This window comes from Osmerus mordax, chromosome 3 (assembly GCF_038355195.1).
Source record: "Osmerus mordax isolate fOsmMor3 chromosome 3, fOsmMor3.pri, whole genome shotgun sequence".
In the NCBI taxonomy this organism is placed as follows: Eukaryota; Metazoa; Chordata; class Actinopteri; order Osmeriformes; family Osmeridae; genus Osmerus; species Osmerus mordax.
Window position 1 is genome coordinate 1,701,836 of NC_090052.1, and position 15,847 is coordinate 1,717,682.

At 46.4% G+C, this 15,847-nt stretch overlaps 1 protein-coding gene across 1 annotated transcript; it reads right to left on the reverse strand.

The window, feature by feature from the left end:
• Window positions 1-1,971: 1,971 nt before the first annotated feature.
• On the reverse strand, window positions 1,972-15,434 carry si:dkey-89b17.4 (zinc finger protein 91). Its single transcript, XM_067231716.1, is given in 7 exon segments — window positions 1,972-2,476; window positions 6,153-7,030; window positions 8,210-9,015; window positions 9,017-9,353; window positions 9,600-12,396; window positions 12,511-12,632; window positions 15,288-15,434. Coding segments are annotated over 5 exon segments (5,016 nt in total). The 5' UTR covers window positions 12,176-12,396; window positions 12,511-12,632; window positions 15,288-15,434; the 3' UTR covers window positions 1,972-2,057.
• Between the last annotated feature and the right edge of the window lie 413 nt (window positions 15,435-15,847).

Sequence of the window (15,847 nt, forward strand, 5' to 3'; positions counted from 1 at the left end):
CAGCATGCTGGGACATGCGGTCCTCCAGATCTTCAGGTGTCCCGTGGCACTTGGGCTGTGGTCCTTGGGAGGCCAAAAGGTGGGGAAAGCACAGTGTGGGCCGCAGTGGAAGTCTAACCACAAGACTGGATGTTCCTCGGCCAACTCGACCCAGTTAGAGGAGCCCTCGTCTCCAGGAGGTTTGTCCTTAAAATATTCTTCCACCTTCTGGATCCCCTTGGGTCTGTCAGCAGGCAGCCTGCAGAAACACATAGTCAACGTTCACTCTGAAGCTATGTTTGTGCCGGTCTCGTTCTCTCTCTACCCGATCCACATCCCGTCAACACTGTTCAAGAGAGGTGCGGGGTCTCACTCCAAAGCATGAGGGGATCCCACGTTACAGTCGCTATGGTACAGTCGCTGTGTTACAGTCGCTATGGTACAGTCGCTGTGTTACAGTCGCTATGTTACAGCCGCCGCGTGACAGCCGCTGCAAACAGGGTTTTCACAGAGTCCTTCATCCGTGACTCCGTGTCAGAGACACGTCACAAACCTTTCGCATGAATCCCGTAGGCACTTTGGTTGGATAGTTCCAAGCCATGGTAGTGTGTTACATCGGTTAGCCTCCTATAGCTGATGTCTTTGTCCCATCAAATTAATAGGCAAGCCTAAAATGTAGACTCGAAGGTAGGGGTTTCTAATCTTGTCTCTGCAGAGCTGCCTTCCTGTGGGATTTCGCTCCAAACCCAGTTGTAACTAACCCGATTTAAACGGGTTAAGAAGCTGATTATTTGAACCAGGTGTGCTAGATTAGGGTTGGAGTGAAAACCTGTGGGAGGGTATCTCTGCAGGAACAGTGCTGGAGACCTCCGCTCCAAGGCTTCTGCAGGACATCTAGCAAAACGTTTCAGGAAAGGGACACTTGAAAGACAGCACCCAAAGTCCAGGCATCACAGAAACGTATGCTTTCTATTTCCTATTACAAGTGTTATGAATATATATATATTCGCTATTTATATAATTATAGTAAATGAAACTAGTTGCAGTACCAGCTTAATATTTACAGGATGTTGACTTTCAATATCACTTTGTAAATTTGTAAATGGTCGAGTTAGTTAGAAAAATTTAAAAAATAAGTGTCCTCAAAGAACTAAATATGGAAGTGTTTAAATGTGCTGTCAATAAGAGTTCATCCGGTAAACGGACAGTTTACTAACCAAAGGTTTCTCAGAGACCCACGTTGCTGGTATGCTATTCGCTTTGGAGTGACCATGAGTGTACATCTGTGCTTCTAAGAATACAAAACCACTTGTCTACTAATCCATCACAATAACAAAAATCTTAAACAACACCAATTACAGTTGGTTAGTAGCCCAAATAGACATGTACATAATACATATTAATACAAAGCCAGGAAGCCCCAGTGGCTCAATGGGTAGAGCTTGTACGATGAGCCGAAGGCCTATCGCAGGGGCCAGGGTTTGATTCTGGCTTGGGCCATTTCTGCATGTCCTCCCCGCTATCCCACCCCTACATTTCCTGTCCACCACTTACTATCTCTGGCTGAAAAGGGCCAGATGTATGTTTAGAGACCTGCTTTTCCACATATATAAAAGTAGACTACCAAATATTTGGACATTTAGAGAACTATCCGTTTAAGAGCAAGGCTGCCCGTCTTCTGTAGAATAAGGTGTGTAGCTCCTATTTATGCTGCATTTAACAATCTTACAAAGCAGTCCGAACACCAGAGAGCCTCTCACATCTTGGAAGAATTCTATATACAATAACGTAATTACCCGACCCCTCCACTGTTCACCATAAATATCCCAGCAGAGTTACAATTGGACAATGGAGGGTGGTCCCGTGCTATTAGTGTTCCCACCCACCTACCCTCCATCCACCTTGGGGACCACCAAAAACCCGCGAGACAACTCCAACGTCACAATGCTGTCGTTCGTTTTTGTACCGAGAGAAGTGGAGGGGGAGGGGGTGGGGGAGTGGGAGAGACGGCTGCAGGTGGTTCCGCGATCCTGTGGCCCCTCCTGCCGTCTCACGCCCCGGTGCCCCCCTGCCCGGCCTCAGAGGAAGGGTCGAGAGGGGATGGGCAGGAAGGTGGAGGAGGGCCTGGCTGTGGACGCGCTGCTCCAGTGCACCTTCTGGTGGTGGCGGAGGTTAGACCTGCTGGAGAAGCTCCTACCACACTGCTGGCAGGAGAAGGGCTTCTCCTTGGTGTGGATGCGGCGATGGCAGATGAGCTGGGTGGACACGCGGAAGGCCTTGCCACAGTCTGGGCACTGATAACGTTTGGGTTCGGTGTGGATCCGTCTGTGGTTCTTAAGGGCCATCAGGTTGTGGAACTCCTTCTGGCAGGAGTTACAGAAGTAGGCACCGGTCTTGTGACTGTTCTTGTGGTTGAGGAGGGAGCTGGCGTGGCGGTAGGCACGGCCGCACTGGTCGCACACGTAAGACTTGTTTACCGTCCCGACTGGTGACACATCTGAAAAACGGAAAAGATGAAGGTCTTAAAACCATCACAGACAGATTGACACATATCTCAGATACAGAAAAGTCTCATCCTGGACTCAGAATTCACTTCTGCGACATACGCACCCTACTTCCTATCATGTATCTAATCTCTGGTCTAATCTGTTGGCAGTCGGGTCAAATCAGATCAGTGATTTCACTAAGGAAGGTTTACAGTTAAAAATCCAAACAATGCCAGAGTTTCATACATGAAGAAGCTACACTGTATTTTTCTCACAAAGGGCACAAGCAAGTTATTGATTTCAAAATCATTGATCAACAGAAGCCATTTGAGGCTGATAATAGTAAGCTAAAATTTTGGAAGTAGTCTGTCATGAAGACTAATAACATGTTTATTTCTGGAGTCATGAAGCGTCAAGTTGTAATGCCGGCTACAGTCACAACCGTGTAATATTTTCCAAACACCTTTCATCTGAGGGAACACCATCCTGCCTTCCAATTGGCTAGATGTAAGATAGTCTTTTCTCGTCCAATCAAAGCAGAGCGTTGTGCTGTTTAAGAGGTAAATCACCAGGATACAGGCTAAACGTTCCTGCTGTCACCAACTACACAAGAAACACGAAGATTGTTTTTATCACCAAGACTAAAGGTTGATCATGTAGCCTGTCACAGGAAGATTTAACTAAATGGACACATTTCATAACATCAACACTCCTGGATCTTTGTCAAGCACAAACTTTATTGCTTACATGCAAATATGAAAGGTGAAATGCACATGACTACAACACAATATGACATGAAGAGCATAGGCCATTGTACAAAAGAGGGTGTGTTAGAATTTAGACTCAAGTTTGACCAAATATGTGTTTATCTGCTTTAAACCGGCGCTTATGGGCCAGACCTAAAATGCGAGCAAACATCCCAATTTTAATTTTATGATTCCAAGTGTGGCACGACCTAATCTCCTCTCGGATGTCTGTTTAGATTGAAAACTGAGCGTTTCTGAGCTATTCCATGACGACCTCCAACCCCCGATAACGGAAATGGCCACAAAACCCCCAAACTGTGCGCTGTCACTAGATCAAAGCATTACAGTCTGATCTCCTGCGGTCGGATTGAAAAAAATACTCAAACCTGTTGACTATTCCAAATGCCTCTAAATTCGGAATAAAAACCCATTCTTCCACAGCCGGACAACCAATTTGGTCATTCTCCCAAATGAAATTGAATCTCAACGCAATCCCATTGGTCCTCTTAAGCCTTTCAAAGCCCTTGAACTGGTCAATACTTCCGCCAACATGTTTCTGCCTCATCCTTCAGCCTTTCCCAGTACAGCACAACCCAGACTGACTGAACACTCGCATGAAACAAACATACGGATATAAAAAGGTGAGCTACGTATGTGTGTGGCGCTTAAAGGACGATCGATTCACAACGTACTTCACTCTTTTTCCAGCTATTTATTTTCAGTACTCAGCATTAGGCAGGTTTTGTTAAGAAATTAATTATCAAAACATAGTTTATAAAAGTGTATAGTAAGCATTACATATATATATATATGCATGGAAACAAATAGTTAGAACTTAAGATGAAGGGTTATACTTGTTCAAACCAAACCTTTCTAGACTAACCGAAATTCAGTTTGGAGGTGACATTAATAACCAATTGTGGTGAAAATGCAAGGGTTGAAATAGAATATACATTTGTCTTGTGGTCTAGTTAAATCACATGACTCCTAAATCACTTCACTGTCACTTTAGATTTCACTCACTAGCACCAGTGCCCCAAAGAATGTGTTCACAAAGCTTCCAATAGTCAAACGCAATTAAATAAAGAAAAATACTAATAAATACAAGGGTTACAATAAAGGTGTAACAAAAAAAACCAAAAAACTTAAAATAATGATGACTGAATGCACTGACATTTCACAAAAGTATCCCTTTGAATGTGAGTTTTTTGTGAAACAGGAGAGTCCAGTCTTGACGATGAGGAGACGGTCACAATATCACTTGTAAAAGGCAAAAAACATCTCAGTAATAGTTCCTTAATCTTCGTACTGCAATCAAAACACACATTAGAACAGTTCCTTGTTTTATTGGACAAGGGACAGAAACATCTTTTTAAAAGCATAACAAATTGAGACTTAAAATGAGGACTACAGTCACTGTAACAAGTGTTCTTTGGAGTCCATCTTGCTTGGCTCCATGTCAATGATACATACATGAGGGTGAGTCGGGACAGAGCATCAGGAAGGGGGCAGTTACAACACAGCTCCTAAACTCAGACATCCTAAGACTAGCGTTTTCCAATACAAGTGTTAATATAAATAAATGCATACTACAATGATCTGGGGTTTTTTTGTTGTTTTTTTTTTATAAAAGTTGTACTGTAAATAATACAGTCAGAAGTACGATTACGATACAGGGAAAAAAACAAATGCCGCCACAGGCCTAACAATATACATTTTCTTTGCTATTCTTTTTTTGTTTTGTTTTAAATGTTCGTGAATTTATTTTTTTCCGTCACCACTGCCTACCCTCTATACACGTTAGCTATTTGCGCGAAGTTGAAAATACATGGTGCCCAGAAAACAGTTTGAAATATGGGAGGAATACACAAATGTGATGTCACAAAGAAAACAGCCATGTACGAGCAAGGCTGTCATCTGTAGAATAATAAGGTTTGAAGCTCATCTTCGTGCTGCAAGAAACACACAAGTTAAAAAACAATTAGAACCTCACAAGAGAGCAGAACCCCCTCAGGAACGTTCTAAATTATAGAAATGTGGTTCTCTCCAACCACCACATTCACTTTTTAAAACCTCAATATGTACATCGTCAAATAACATCTCAAATATCTTATCCGACGTATTGCCCACTTCTACAGAGACTTGAAATGAACTTGTTACTAGTCAACATCTTTAGTACAACAAGATAAAGGCCGCAAGCAAAGGCTTCATCCAAGAATCATCATCATCCTCATCCTCATCATCATCACACATGGGATGGGATGTGGTGGGAATTGGGTGTTGGTCAAGAAGATATCAGAATGGAGATAAAAACAACTAAATATTGGTCAAATAAGCCCCTTGGATAGACTTCATAAGATTCTCATTACTACAATGACATCAGAATGGTCTTATCTTTTGCTGTGAACTCTTTGAAACCGGTATTTAAAGTGGACAAAAACAGGAGTTTACAGTCATCTAGTGTGTATACAACATGGGAAAAGGGAAAACAGAAGTATATGTATGAAAGAGGTATCGACAGGATCTAATGTGGGAGTCTAACAATAAGAGCGAGTGAGCCGTAGTCCTGGTGCGGGGAGTCCCCTGGACACGGCTGTTACGTGTCGGAGAGCTCGGGCAGCCATATTGTGGTGTGGATGGATTAACAGGGGGCTTTCCTAACCAGAGCTGCGATCTGTAGTCCACTTCGTGTCCTCTCTCTCCTTGAGTCAGGGGTTGCATGCAGGACCTGTGTGTGTCTAAACCACTAACCTGCTCTAGAGAATTAGAGTAGGAGACCTGACACTTTCAGACCAGTGGGAAGATGGAAGAGAATGAAGAGGAGAGTGGGAAGAGTGTTTTGGCACCTCCAGAAACCTTGGCATTTGATTGTTCCTCCCACTAGCCCCTCCCCGTGCCCCTCCCCCTACCCAAACTTATAGAAAGGGGCCTGTGGGCATACCCAGGAAGCTGGCAGCGCCCATGGTCATGGTAGGGGGCGCTGATGAGCTGCTCCAGTGCACCTTCTGGTGGTGGCGGAGGTTAGACTTGCTGGAGAAACGCTTGTCGCACTGCTGGCAGGAGAAGGGCTTCTCCTTGGTGTGGATGCGGCGATGGCAGATGAGCTGGGTGGACACGCGGAAGGACTTTCCACAGTCTGGGCACTGATAACGTTTGGGTTCGGTGTGGATCCGTCTGTGGTTCTTGAGGGCCATCAGGTTGTGGAACTCCTTCTGGCAGGAGTTACAGAAGTAGGCACCGGTCTTGTGACTGTTCTTGTGGTTGAGGAGGGAGCTGGCGTGGCGGTAGGCACGGCCGCACTGGTCGCAAACGTGAGACTTGTTCACCGTCACCCCACGGCTGCGGCCCTGGGAGGACGGGGAGTTCAGCTTCGGCAGGCCGTTGGGGTCCAGTCCCTGGGCCTGCATCAGGGTGAGGTCCAGACCAGACCCCCAGCCGAGATCTGAGGAGCCCCCGGCCCTGGCCTGGGTGTGGTGGGAGGTCCTGGGGACTGGGGCCTGGCCGTGACTGATCTCCAGATGGAGTCTAAAGCTGGCCTGAGTGGGGAAGCTGCGCTGGCAAGGTCCACAGGTGAGCTCTCGCTGCTTCAGGTGAACCCGGCGGTGGTTCTGGAGCTGAGAGGAGACGCGGAAGGCCTTGCCGCAGTCGGGGCAGCGATGACGGCGCGTCTCGGAGTGGATGCGCCGGTGGTTTTTGAGGGCCAGGAGATTGGAGTAGGTTTTGAGGCACACGGCGCAGTGATAAATGCCGACGGTGTGGGTGTTCTTGTGGTTGAGGAGGGAGCTGGCATGACGGTAGGAGCGGCCGCACTGATCACATCTGTGAAGAGACGCAAGGAAAGAAAAAATGGCTATTAGCAACGATTCTTTGGTCTTTAAGTATTCCACTACTAACTAACCAAGTTCATCTAATTAGCTGGTTACCACTTTTTTTTCCCCATTAGTGAAAAAACAAACTTTTAAATGGTCATTCTGTATTTTCATACAATAACCTAAGCATACGTACAGGTATATGATCTTGAATCCGGCTTTAAGCTTTGGAGATGACTATAAGTGGTTTACCATTAACTATAAGAAGTACTACTACTGAGGCAAATCATGTAGGGGGAACATGGGTGGGTAATAGGGGAGAAGCTATGGACTGTTGTCGACAGTGTGGGCCTCATATTGAGGCTTAGGAGGTATTTGTGGCTCTCTGCACTGCACAAACAGAAACCTACCCCAATACACACTGTCACAAGCTAATGAAACCGGGTTACTTGTAGAACTGTGGTTCCTTAAATTAATAAAACTATGCAAAAAAAAAAAAAAAAACATTTAATAGATAAAATGGTCTTATCATAACACAAGAACGTGCAGTGCAGCCAACCCCAAATACCTACTAAGAATATTCTACTTCTACCTAAGTCATTTGAGAGTACCAGCATTAAGACAAAAGCCTTTGGGGCTCATGGGAGCAATATACCAATACATCTCAGCTGTCACCAGCCATTTGTAACCGTCTTCTGTAACTTCACTTGACAAAGACCCATTGGCCTTCTGATCAAATATACAATTACAATTCAAAATAGCCAGTTTAAAAATTGTACCTACGTAATACACCATGAATAACAAACAAAGGAGCACTACAATCAAAACAAGTACAAAGGAACACACAAATCATAACTTTAACTTGGTATACTACATCAGCTTTATATCAAGTTAATAGCAATCTTTGGAGAGGAAAAAAATAAAACAAAAAAAAAATATCGAATTCCATTTCTGATTCTAGGAAACCTAGGAAACGAATGCATATTAGCTAACTGAAAGCAAACGGGGTTGACTTATCTGGTCTCTCCACTAATCAATTTGTCCAAACTTCAGAAAAATCCGAATTCCGGCACGCGTATGGTCCCGAGGAAGCCGGATTGGAGATCATATACCTGTAATAGACACGTAGAAACCTATGATCTTCACTATTTTCAACTTCAAGAATCACGAACAACAGACGAGAACTCACGTGTACCGGCACTCTTCTCCCGTGATTGCAGCGGCCTTCCTCCTGCCCTCCTTGCCTACCTGGTTGTCCCCGCAGCGGTGCCTGGCCAGACCAGACCTCCCCTGGAAGCTCTTCCCGCAGCTGGGGCAGCCGAAGCGGGTGTGACCCTCCTCGTGGACTTTCTGGTGGTTGCGGAGGAATCTGGCCAGCCGGAAAGCTTTCCCGCAGGTGTGGCAGATGTGTCTCTTCTTCTGCGTGTGGATGCGCATGTGATTCCGCAGCGCCATGTAGTTGGAGTACGGCTTGTCGCAGAAGTTGCACCGGAAGTCTCCCGTCTTGTGGGTGTGCTTGTGGTTGAGCAGACTGCTGGCGTGTTTGTAGGAGCAACCGCAGAGGTCACAGCTGTAGGGGCGCTCGTCCGGGCCCAGGTCCACTCCCTCCATGCTGAGGCTGGAGCTGTTGAGGGAGGCAGAGGAGGAGGGAAGCTGGTGGGCGGGACAGTCGTGGGCCGCCAGCTCTTCTGCAGTAGTAAAGCCTTCACAGCAGCCATCGCATTCGTAGTCCATCTGAGTGCTGGTTCCTTCGCCGCCCTTGCAGAGCTGCGCGGTGGTGTGGGTGCTCAGCTGCTTCTGGGTGCGGAATCCTTTGCCGCACTCCTGGCAGGTGTGCTTCTTGAGGGCGAAGTGAAGACGCAGGTGGTTCTTCATGGCCAGGCGGTTGGGATAGGTCGAGTTGCAGACGTTGCAGTGGTACTCTCCGATCTTGTGGAGGTTCTTGTGATTGGCCAGACTGCCAGCATGCCGATAGGTCCGTCCGCACTCGTCACATGGCAAACGGGCGTCTTCCGCCCTCTGACGGGTCGATGTTCTGAGCACCGAGGAAGTAACGGTTTCTTGAATCCCTGCTGGCCTACGTTCTTGAATCCCTCGCTGGGTACTTGACTCCTCCTCCCTATGCTCTGGGGTTCTGGCTTTTGGAGGACTCTCCTCTCATGGACTGGAGCTGAGAGGGCCCGGCCTGCTGGAAGCGGGATCCGTTGGGGGCTACGCCCTGGATCCTCTGATCGCGCACCTGCGCCTTGGCTCGGTGTTCCTCGTGGAGGCGAAGGTGGTTGATAAGCTGCTTCTGGATCTTGAACGCCTTGCCGCACTCCTCACACTTGTGCCTGTGGAGCAGAAGATGCATCATTGGAAAATACGAAACAGTTCCAAGGTTTTCTTCATGTTCATTAATCGCCTTTAAACATGAAACAAGACACATTTAAAGAGAGCTTGATTTGATTCTAATGACATTGCATTCTCATAACTAAAGCCTGGCAAGAGCCTTCTATTGTACTTTGGATTTTGTGGGATCATTCCTTAAAATAATTGATTGCAACACATTTGTTCATAATCTCAAAGGAAAACTTTACCTTTTCAAGTCAAAGTGAGTTCTCTGGTGGTTCTTCAGGGCTAGCAGGTTGTAGTAGCGTTTCTGGCAAACAAGGCACCTAAAGACTCCAGTCTTGTGGGATTTCTTGTGGTTGAGCAGGGAACATGGGTGCCTGTAGCCTCTTCCACACTGGTCACAACGGTGAGGTCGCTCTCCAGAAACGGGCATGGCCTGGCGGTCTCCCGTATCACGACTTCCACCCGCGCCAACTCCCCCGCTAACACCAGCTCCACCAGTCATCCCTTTCGCTCCATTCAAGCCTTCCTTGCTCAGAGCTCCTCCCCTGTTCTTGCCAGGACACAGGTGGGTGATCAGGTGGTGGCGATCGGCAAAGAACATGCCGCAGTCAACACAGATGTGGTTGCGACCATCCATTTTGCCATTGGTGTTGGTCGAGTTTCCCCCCATGCCTTGTGCTTGCCCATCAGGTCTTTGTGGTCCATGAACCAATTGATGGTTCAGCAGATCCTGCTTCCTGGCAAAACTCTGGCCGCAGGTGCTGCAGATCATCCTCCAGTCCTGCTCGTTGGGAGAGAGGTTGGATGGCCCCGCTCCTGTAGGATTGTTTGCATGGCTGCGTAAATGGCTCCTCAGTGCTCTGAGACTGGCGTAGTGGTTCCCGCACACCGAGCACTGGTAAACCTCCCCGTCGTCATCCTCGTCCTTATCGTTCATCCTCTTCCCGCCTCCCTGGGAGTTGCTGTGGGTTTGAGACCCTCCGTATTGCATCTGGTCCTGGGCACGGCGCTGCCCACTGCCTTCTTTCAGGTTCCCAGCTCCCCCAGAAGGGAGGGAAGTGCCACCAGGGCTGTGGTAGTTCATGTTCCCCATAAAGCCGTTGGACATCCCCCCCTGCTGCTGGCGGCGTTGGGGGCACATGTGGGACTTGATGCCGGAGATGTCTCCATACATTTCTCCACAGTCGGCGCACATATGTCTGTCTGCCTGACGATGCCCAGAGTTGCTTTGAGCCAGGGAACCATCAAATCGGTCATGAAACTCCAACGAATCAAGGCCACTGCTGTGGCCTCCATCTGGGACGAAGTGTGCTGCATCCCCAAGGTTGCCGGGAAGGGAGATTGGAGTGGTGGCGCCACTTCCCTCCTGCGCATAGCTCTGCTGGGAATCAAGCGTCAAGGGTTCTGAAGAGAGCCAGTCGCTGCTGTCGTTGCTGATGGGCTGGTTGGATGGTCTGCCCTTATGACTGCGAAGGTGACTGTGCAAAGCTGCCAGGTGTGGGTACTGCTTGCAACAGATGGTACACTGATAATGACCTGTCTGGTGGGACCGCTTGTGGTTGACTAAACTTCCGGCGTGGCGGTAGCTCTTCCCACATTCGTGACACTTGAACCGTCGTTCGCCATCATCTGGCGAATTCTGCTGCACTCTTCCACTGCCAGAGGGTGACGATACTGAGGGCTGAGAGCCTGAGCCCAGCCCATCTGTGTTGAGAATAGACGAGCCCTCCTGGCCATGCGAACCTGGGTGGGGGTCATGGGTCAGGTAGTGGACTTTCAGACTATCCAGATCTGGATGACCGGCACCGCAGTAAGCACAGGTATAGATGGGGTTGTTTACGGGCGGTCCGAGCATGGGATCGTAAGGGCCACGTTTGTCAGGCAGAGGAGGAAGTGGCAGAGGGTCGCCAAGTGCTGGCGTGTATGTCGGGGAGCGGACAGAGCTAAGGTTGTGTGGCATTATCCCAGGGAAACTACGGGAAAGCCCCAATGAAGAGGAAGCTGCGTTGTGCAGAAGGATATGCTCCTGGAAGTCACTCTTGTTGGGCAAAGCGACCTGGCACAAATGGCAAAAGCAGGAAGACGCGTCGTCGTTCTGAGGAGCCGGTGGACGTTGATCAGAATCATGCAACGTGTTGACCATCGAAGCTCCTGGAGGCTTGAATTTGGAGTGGGTGCGCTCGTGGCCATTTAAAGCCGCCAGGTTGTTGAACTGCTTGAAACAGACGGAGCACTTGAACGTCCCTTGCTGGTGACACTTCTTGTGGTTCACCAGGCTGCCGTGGTGACGATATGTTCGGTCGCACTGGTCACATTTGAAGGGACGATCCCAGGCGTCGTCAGATCCAGGAGACTTCTGTTTATTGTGATCGTCGGGATCGTGGCTTTGCATGACGCCGTGGCCCATGCCACTGTTATTCAAATGGCTGCGGCCAAACCCATCGGACAAGTCCTGGGCGAGACCATAGTCCCTCTCATCGTGGCCCCCATCTTCGACCACCTCCTCGTTCTCCTCCTCAGCCTGAGCGCTAGGGGACAACGTGTGGATACGCAGGTGATTCTTAAGGGCAACAGCGTTGGGCAGAGTCCTGGTACAGACTGGACACTGGAATGATCCCACTTCGTGAGATTTCTTATGATTGGCTAAGCTGCCGGCGTGTTTGTAGATTCTGCCGCATTGCTCACACTCAAACCTTCCGTTCTCTTCTTGCTGGTAATGTGCCTTCATGTGCTCTAGAAGACTGGGGGTACTGGGGCAAACCATGTCACACTCTTTGCAGGGGAAACCCTTGGCACGGCTCATGTCATGCATTGCCATAGTAAGGTGATTCAAATATATTAAGAGAAATCAGGTCCTTAAGATAATGAACACAGCAAAGGTGAGCAGAGTAAAGATGAGGCTTAGCTCTCAGCTGTCTGTGATGGCAGCCATTTCCTTCCCAGAGCTGTAGATATTGTCTTCTCCTTAAACCTTTCAAGGCCACTTATTCAGGGACGGGCAGATGACGATTTGGACACAGTCAAGCCACCAGAGAAAAACTGTGGAAACATAAAGGTGGTATTAGATTAAACAACAATTCTATTAAGGAAGGAGATATTCTTAAATTAGTGCTGGCACTTCCAAGGCAAAATACCATAACAGTGGTAGGATACCTGTGTAGGAATGCTATTAATGCCAGTTCTGCAAGATCAGTCTTCACCGACAGCGGTTAAAGACCACCCTGGCAGGGCAGGGCAGGGGTGGCCGAGGACAAAGACCAGCCTCTGGATGTCTACTGCGAACAAAAACATTGGCAATCTTGTTTATTATTATCAATATTATATAATATTAATTAAACAATGAACACACAATCCTTAATTGTTCAAATTGTTCAATAAAGTCACTTTATTGAACAATTATGGATTGTGTGTTCATTGTTTAATTACTACATATTACACAAGATGAAAATTAAAAGTTGGCCTAATCAGTAGTAGTGATAATTGCGTGGGGGTGGGTGGGGGGGGTGCATACATGATCAGCATTGTACAAAAAATCTTAAACTACGTTTGAAATAGAATTATTGTACAATTGCATTAAATCCTTTAAATAAAAAACAATACATAAATCATAAGATTAGGCATTTGTCATTTGGACTACTCTAGAATACCAAACATTGAACCAGTTATTCTAGAAACATAAAATTACAGCAGGTCACTCCAACAAGGCGTATTGACACACCAGTATTTGTTCCTCCAGTCACGTGTTGACACCTCAACAGAATCGACACTCAGCCCTACGTGGGTTTGTCTAGCAGCTAGCATGTGGAAGTCAGAGCCCTATGCCCTGAGGGGAAGCACCCCAACCTCGGGCCTCAGCGCCGGGCCATCTGGATGCTCTAGTCTCATCAAGTCAATCAAGATCTGGGTAGCAAACAGCCAGATGGGTCTAACGTCACAAAAAAGCATGTCCGCTATAGTCGTGTGTCAGCTGTTGTTTACACTGGAGCAGATGATAAGGGAAACCCAGTTTTGAGGGAGAGAGAAAAAAATTGTAAGGACAAAAAAGGTGTGGGAGATATTTTTTGATTGATGGATACAACCAGGAGTGTGGAGGGGGGAGGGGCTTTGATAACAGGGGGAAATGGTATTAGGTAAGGGTGGAAGGTGGCATAACGAATAAGATACATATTTTTACTTGAGGGACATTTTTGACTAAGAACACCCCTCCCCCCCCCCCCCCCCCCATACATTCAGGTGTTAAATAGTTTGTGTGAAATAGATTTTCTGCTGTAGAGGTGGAGGTCTCTAGATTACCTGTTAATCTAAACAAATGCAAACCTGTGAGATTCTAATGCTTCTTGCAATTAGAAATTATATTGTAAATGGTAATTAGCTGTGATATTCCATCTTCAAAAGTGTATGTGTCAGAATATGCTTTATTCTAATATGGGTTTCATCATTCTAGAAAATAATGACATTTTAAGATTTTTTTTTGTTTGCATTTTATTGTTGACTTAGTATAAAACAATATGATAACATGATACTATACGCAAATAAGATAGGCTACTTCCATACGGACAGACTGAGACCACACAGGACACACATTTTCAACAACATGATAAACTAACTAATCTGAATCCGAGCCGACAATCAAAAACTCTCACTTTTGCATTCCTTTACCAGGAGCTGGAAGCCCGTCGAGTCCGATTATGTAAACAAACAGTTACTGTGTATGAAGGAGGAAAACTAAAAGAAATATTTCCTATTGGTGCATTTGCTAATAATACATGACATTAACTGACCGAATTATAATTGTGAAAAAAATGTCCATTCCATTTATTTAACCGTAAACTCTCCGTTGCTTACTGTTTACACATGCGTTGTTTTGAATAAGAACCGAGATTAGTTGTTTCACTACAATTGAACAATTTCCCAAACGTGCAAGAAAGATTCGCGTGGTGGAAACGTATATTTTCTAAACAAATGGCAGACCTAAGAATGCGGCAAATCAAACAGGCTACCTGACCTTGGCTTGTCTTTTTCCATCGAGTTCACTAAGCATTTTGTAGGACAAAAGCAGGGCATCTTTACCGCCGATCCCCGCGACATTCCGTCTTCTTTTCCATCGGCCGCCTCCCCAAATTAGGCAACGTCAAGGCCGGAGGAGCGGCTGGATTATTCGCAGGAATTTTGTTTACAAAATTCATCGTTGGCAAACAAATCAAACACTAACTTCCTAACATATACATTAACATATCTTACGGTCCACTCCATAGTGAAAGAGGGATCCATTTTCACCAGAAAATGGCTTTCTAGCAAGCATTTTTTTCAAAGTGGATAGCATGTGCTAGCGAGCTAGCTTCATTTTGGCCAACTAGCTAGCTGTGCAAACATTGGACTGTTAGCTAGCAAGCTATCTTAGGTCAAGTGTGAAAATACTTTTATTCTGTAATTAAAATATGACGTTTCTATCCTTTACGGGTATATTTAAGAATGCATACTCCAATGCATTAATACTAAAATGTACAGCCACCTATCAAACGAGGATACTCACGGCTAGCGAAGCTAGACCAGTTAGATTTGCGACGGAAAAAAACTGGCCTGGTAGCAAGATATGCGGCCGAGTTCGCCTTTAGCAAGCTAGCTAGCTACCCCCCACGATGCTAAAGAAGAGGAAAACGGAAGCTGCAAAAGCAATAAAGCCCACTATGTAGTAGCAAAAACACATACGTACGAGATACTACATTTGCAAGAACTTCTGTATACAATAAGACAGCGATTTGGTGGAATTGATTGCCTAAGGTGACATTTCGCCTCTGCATGCAAAAAACCGTGGCACGCAAGGCAGGGTTAGCTGAGCTAGCCTGAACCAACACAAAGATCTCGACAAATACGCTCCGGCCCATTGATGGAAAACATCGGTTTTAGGCCGTTTTAGACTCATAACTTACCCCTTGCTTGACGTTCGTGGCAACCGTATGAATGATGCTTAATCTCGAAATGCAGAATTTGCAAATTCATAGACTAGGCATGTTTTTTTATTCGAATCAACAACCGACTTCGGCTCATCGGTCTTTTTTTCAACCGATTCAACATACTTCCTGCTAGCTAGCAGTGTGAAGCGGAGACAGACGTACTTTAGCGCGTCATCATGCGCAGAATAAAAATTTGAGTAGCCGTCAAACACCTTCTCCTGGCTTTATGTTAGTCCTTTGCATTCGTTTCACATTTCAACGGGTCATTTTTCCTTCAGCGAAATCACTGTTCTTGACTTGCTATGTCAAATAAGAAAAACATCCACAATTGATACAGGCGCTGCTGCGAATCTTCTCTCATAAAATCGGCCCCAGCTTCGTTGATCACGGGGGAAATGACAGTCTGAGGTCATCTTATGGTCTTGGATTTTACAATAATCATTTCCTTCTAACATGGGAAGTCCTATAATATGGGACTCCAAAACGTTTTTTTTTTTTTTTTTTATCAAGGATGCTATGCACTGGTGGTCAGCATG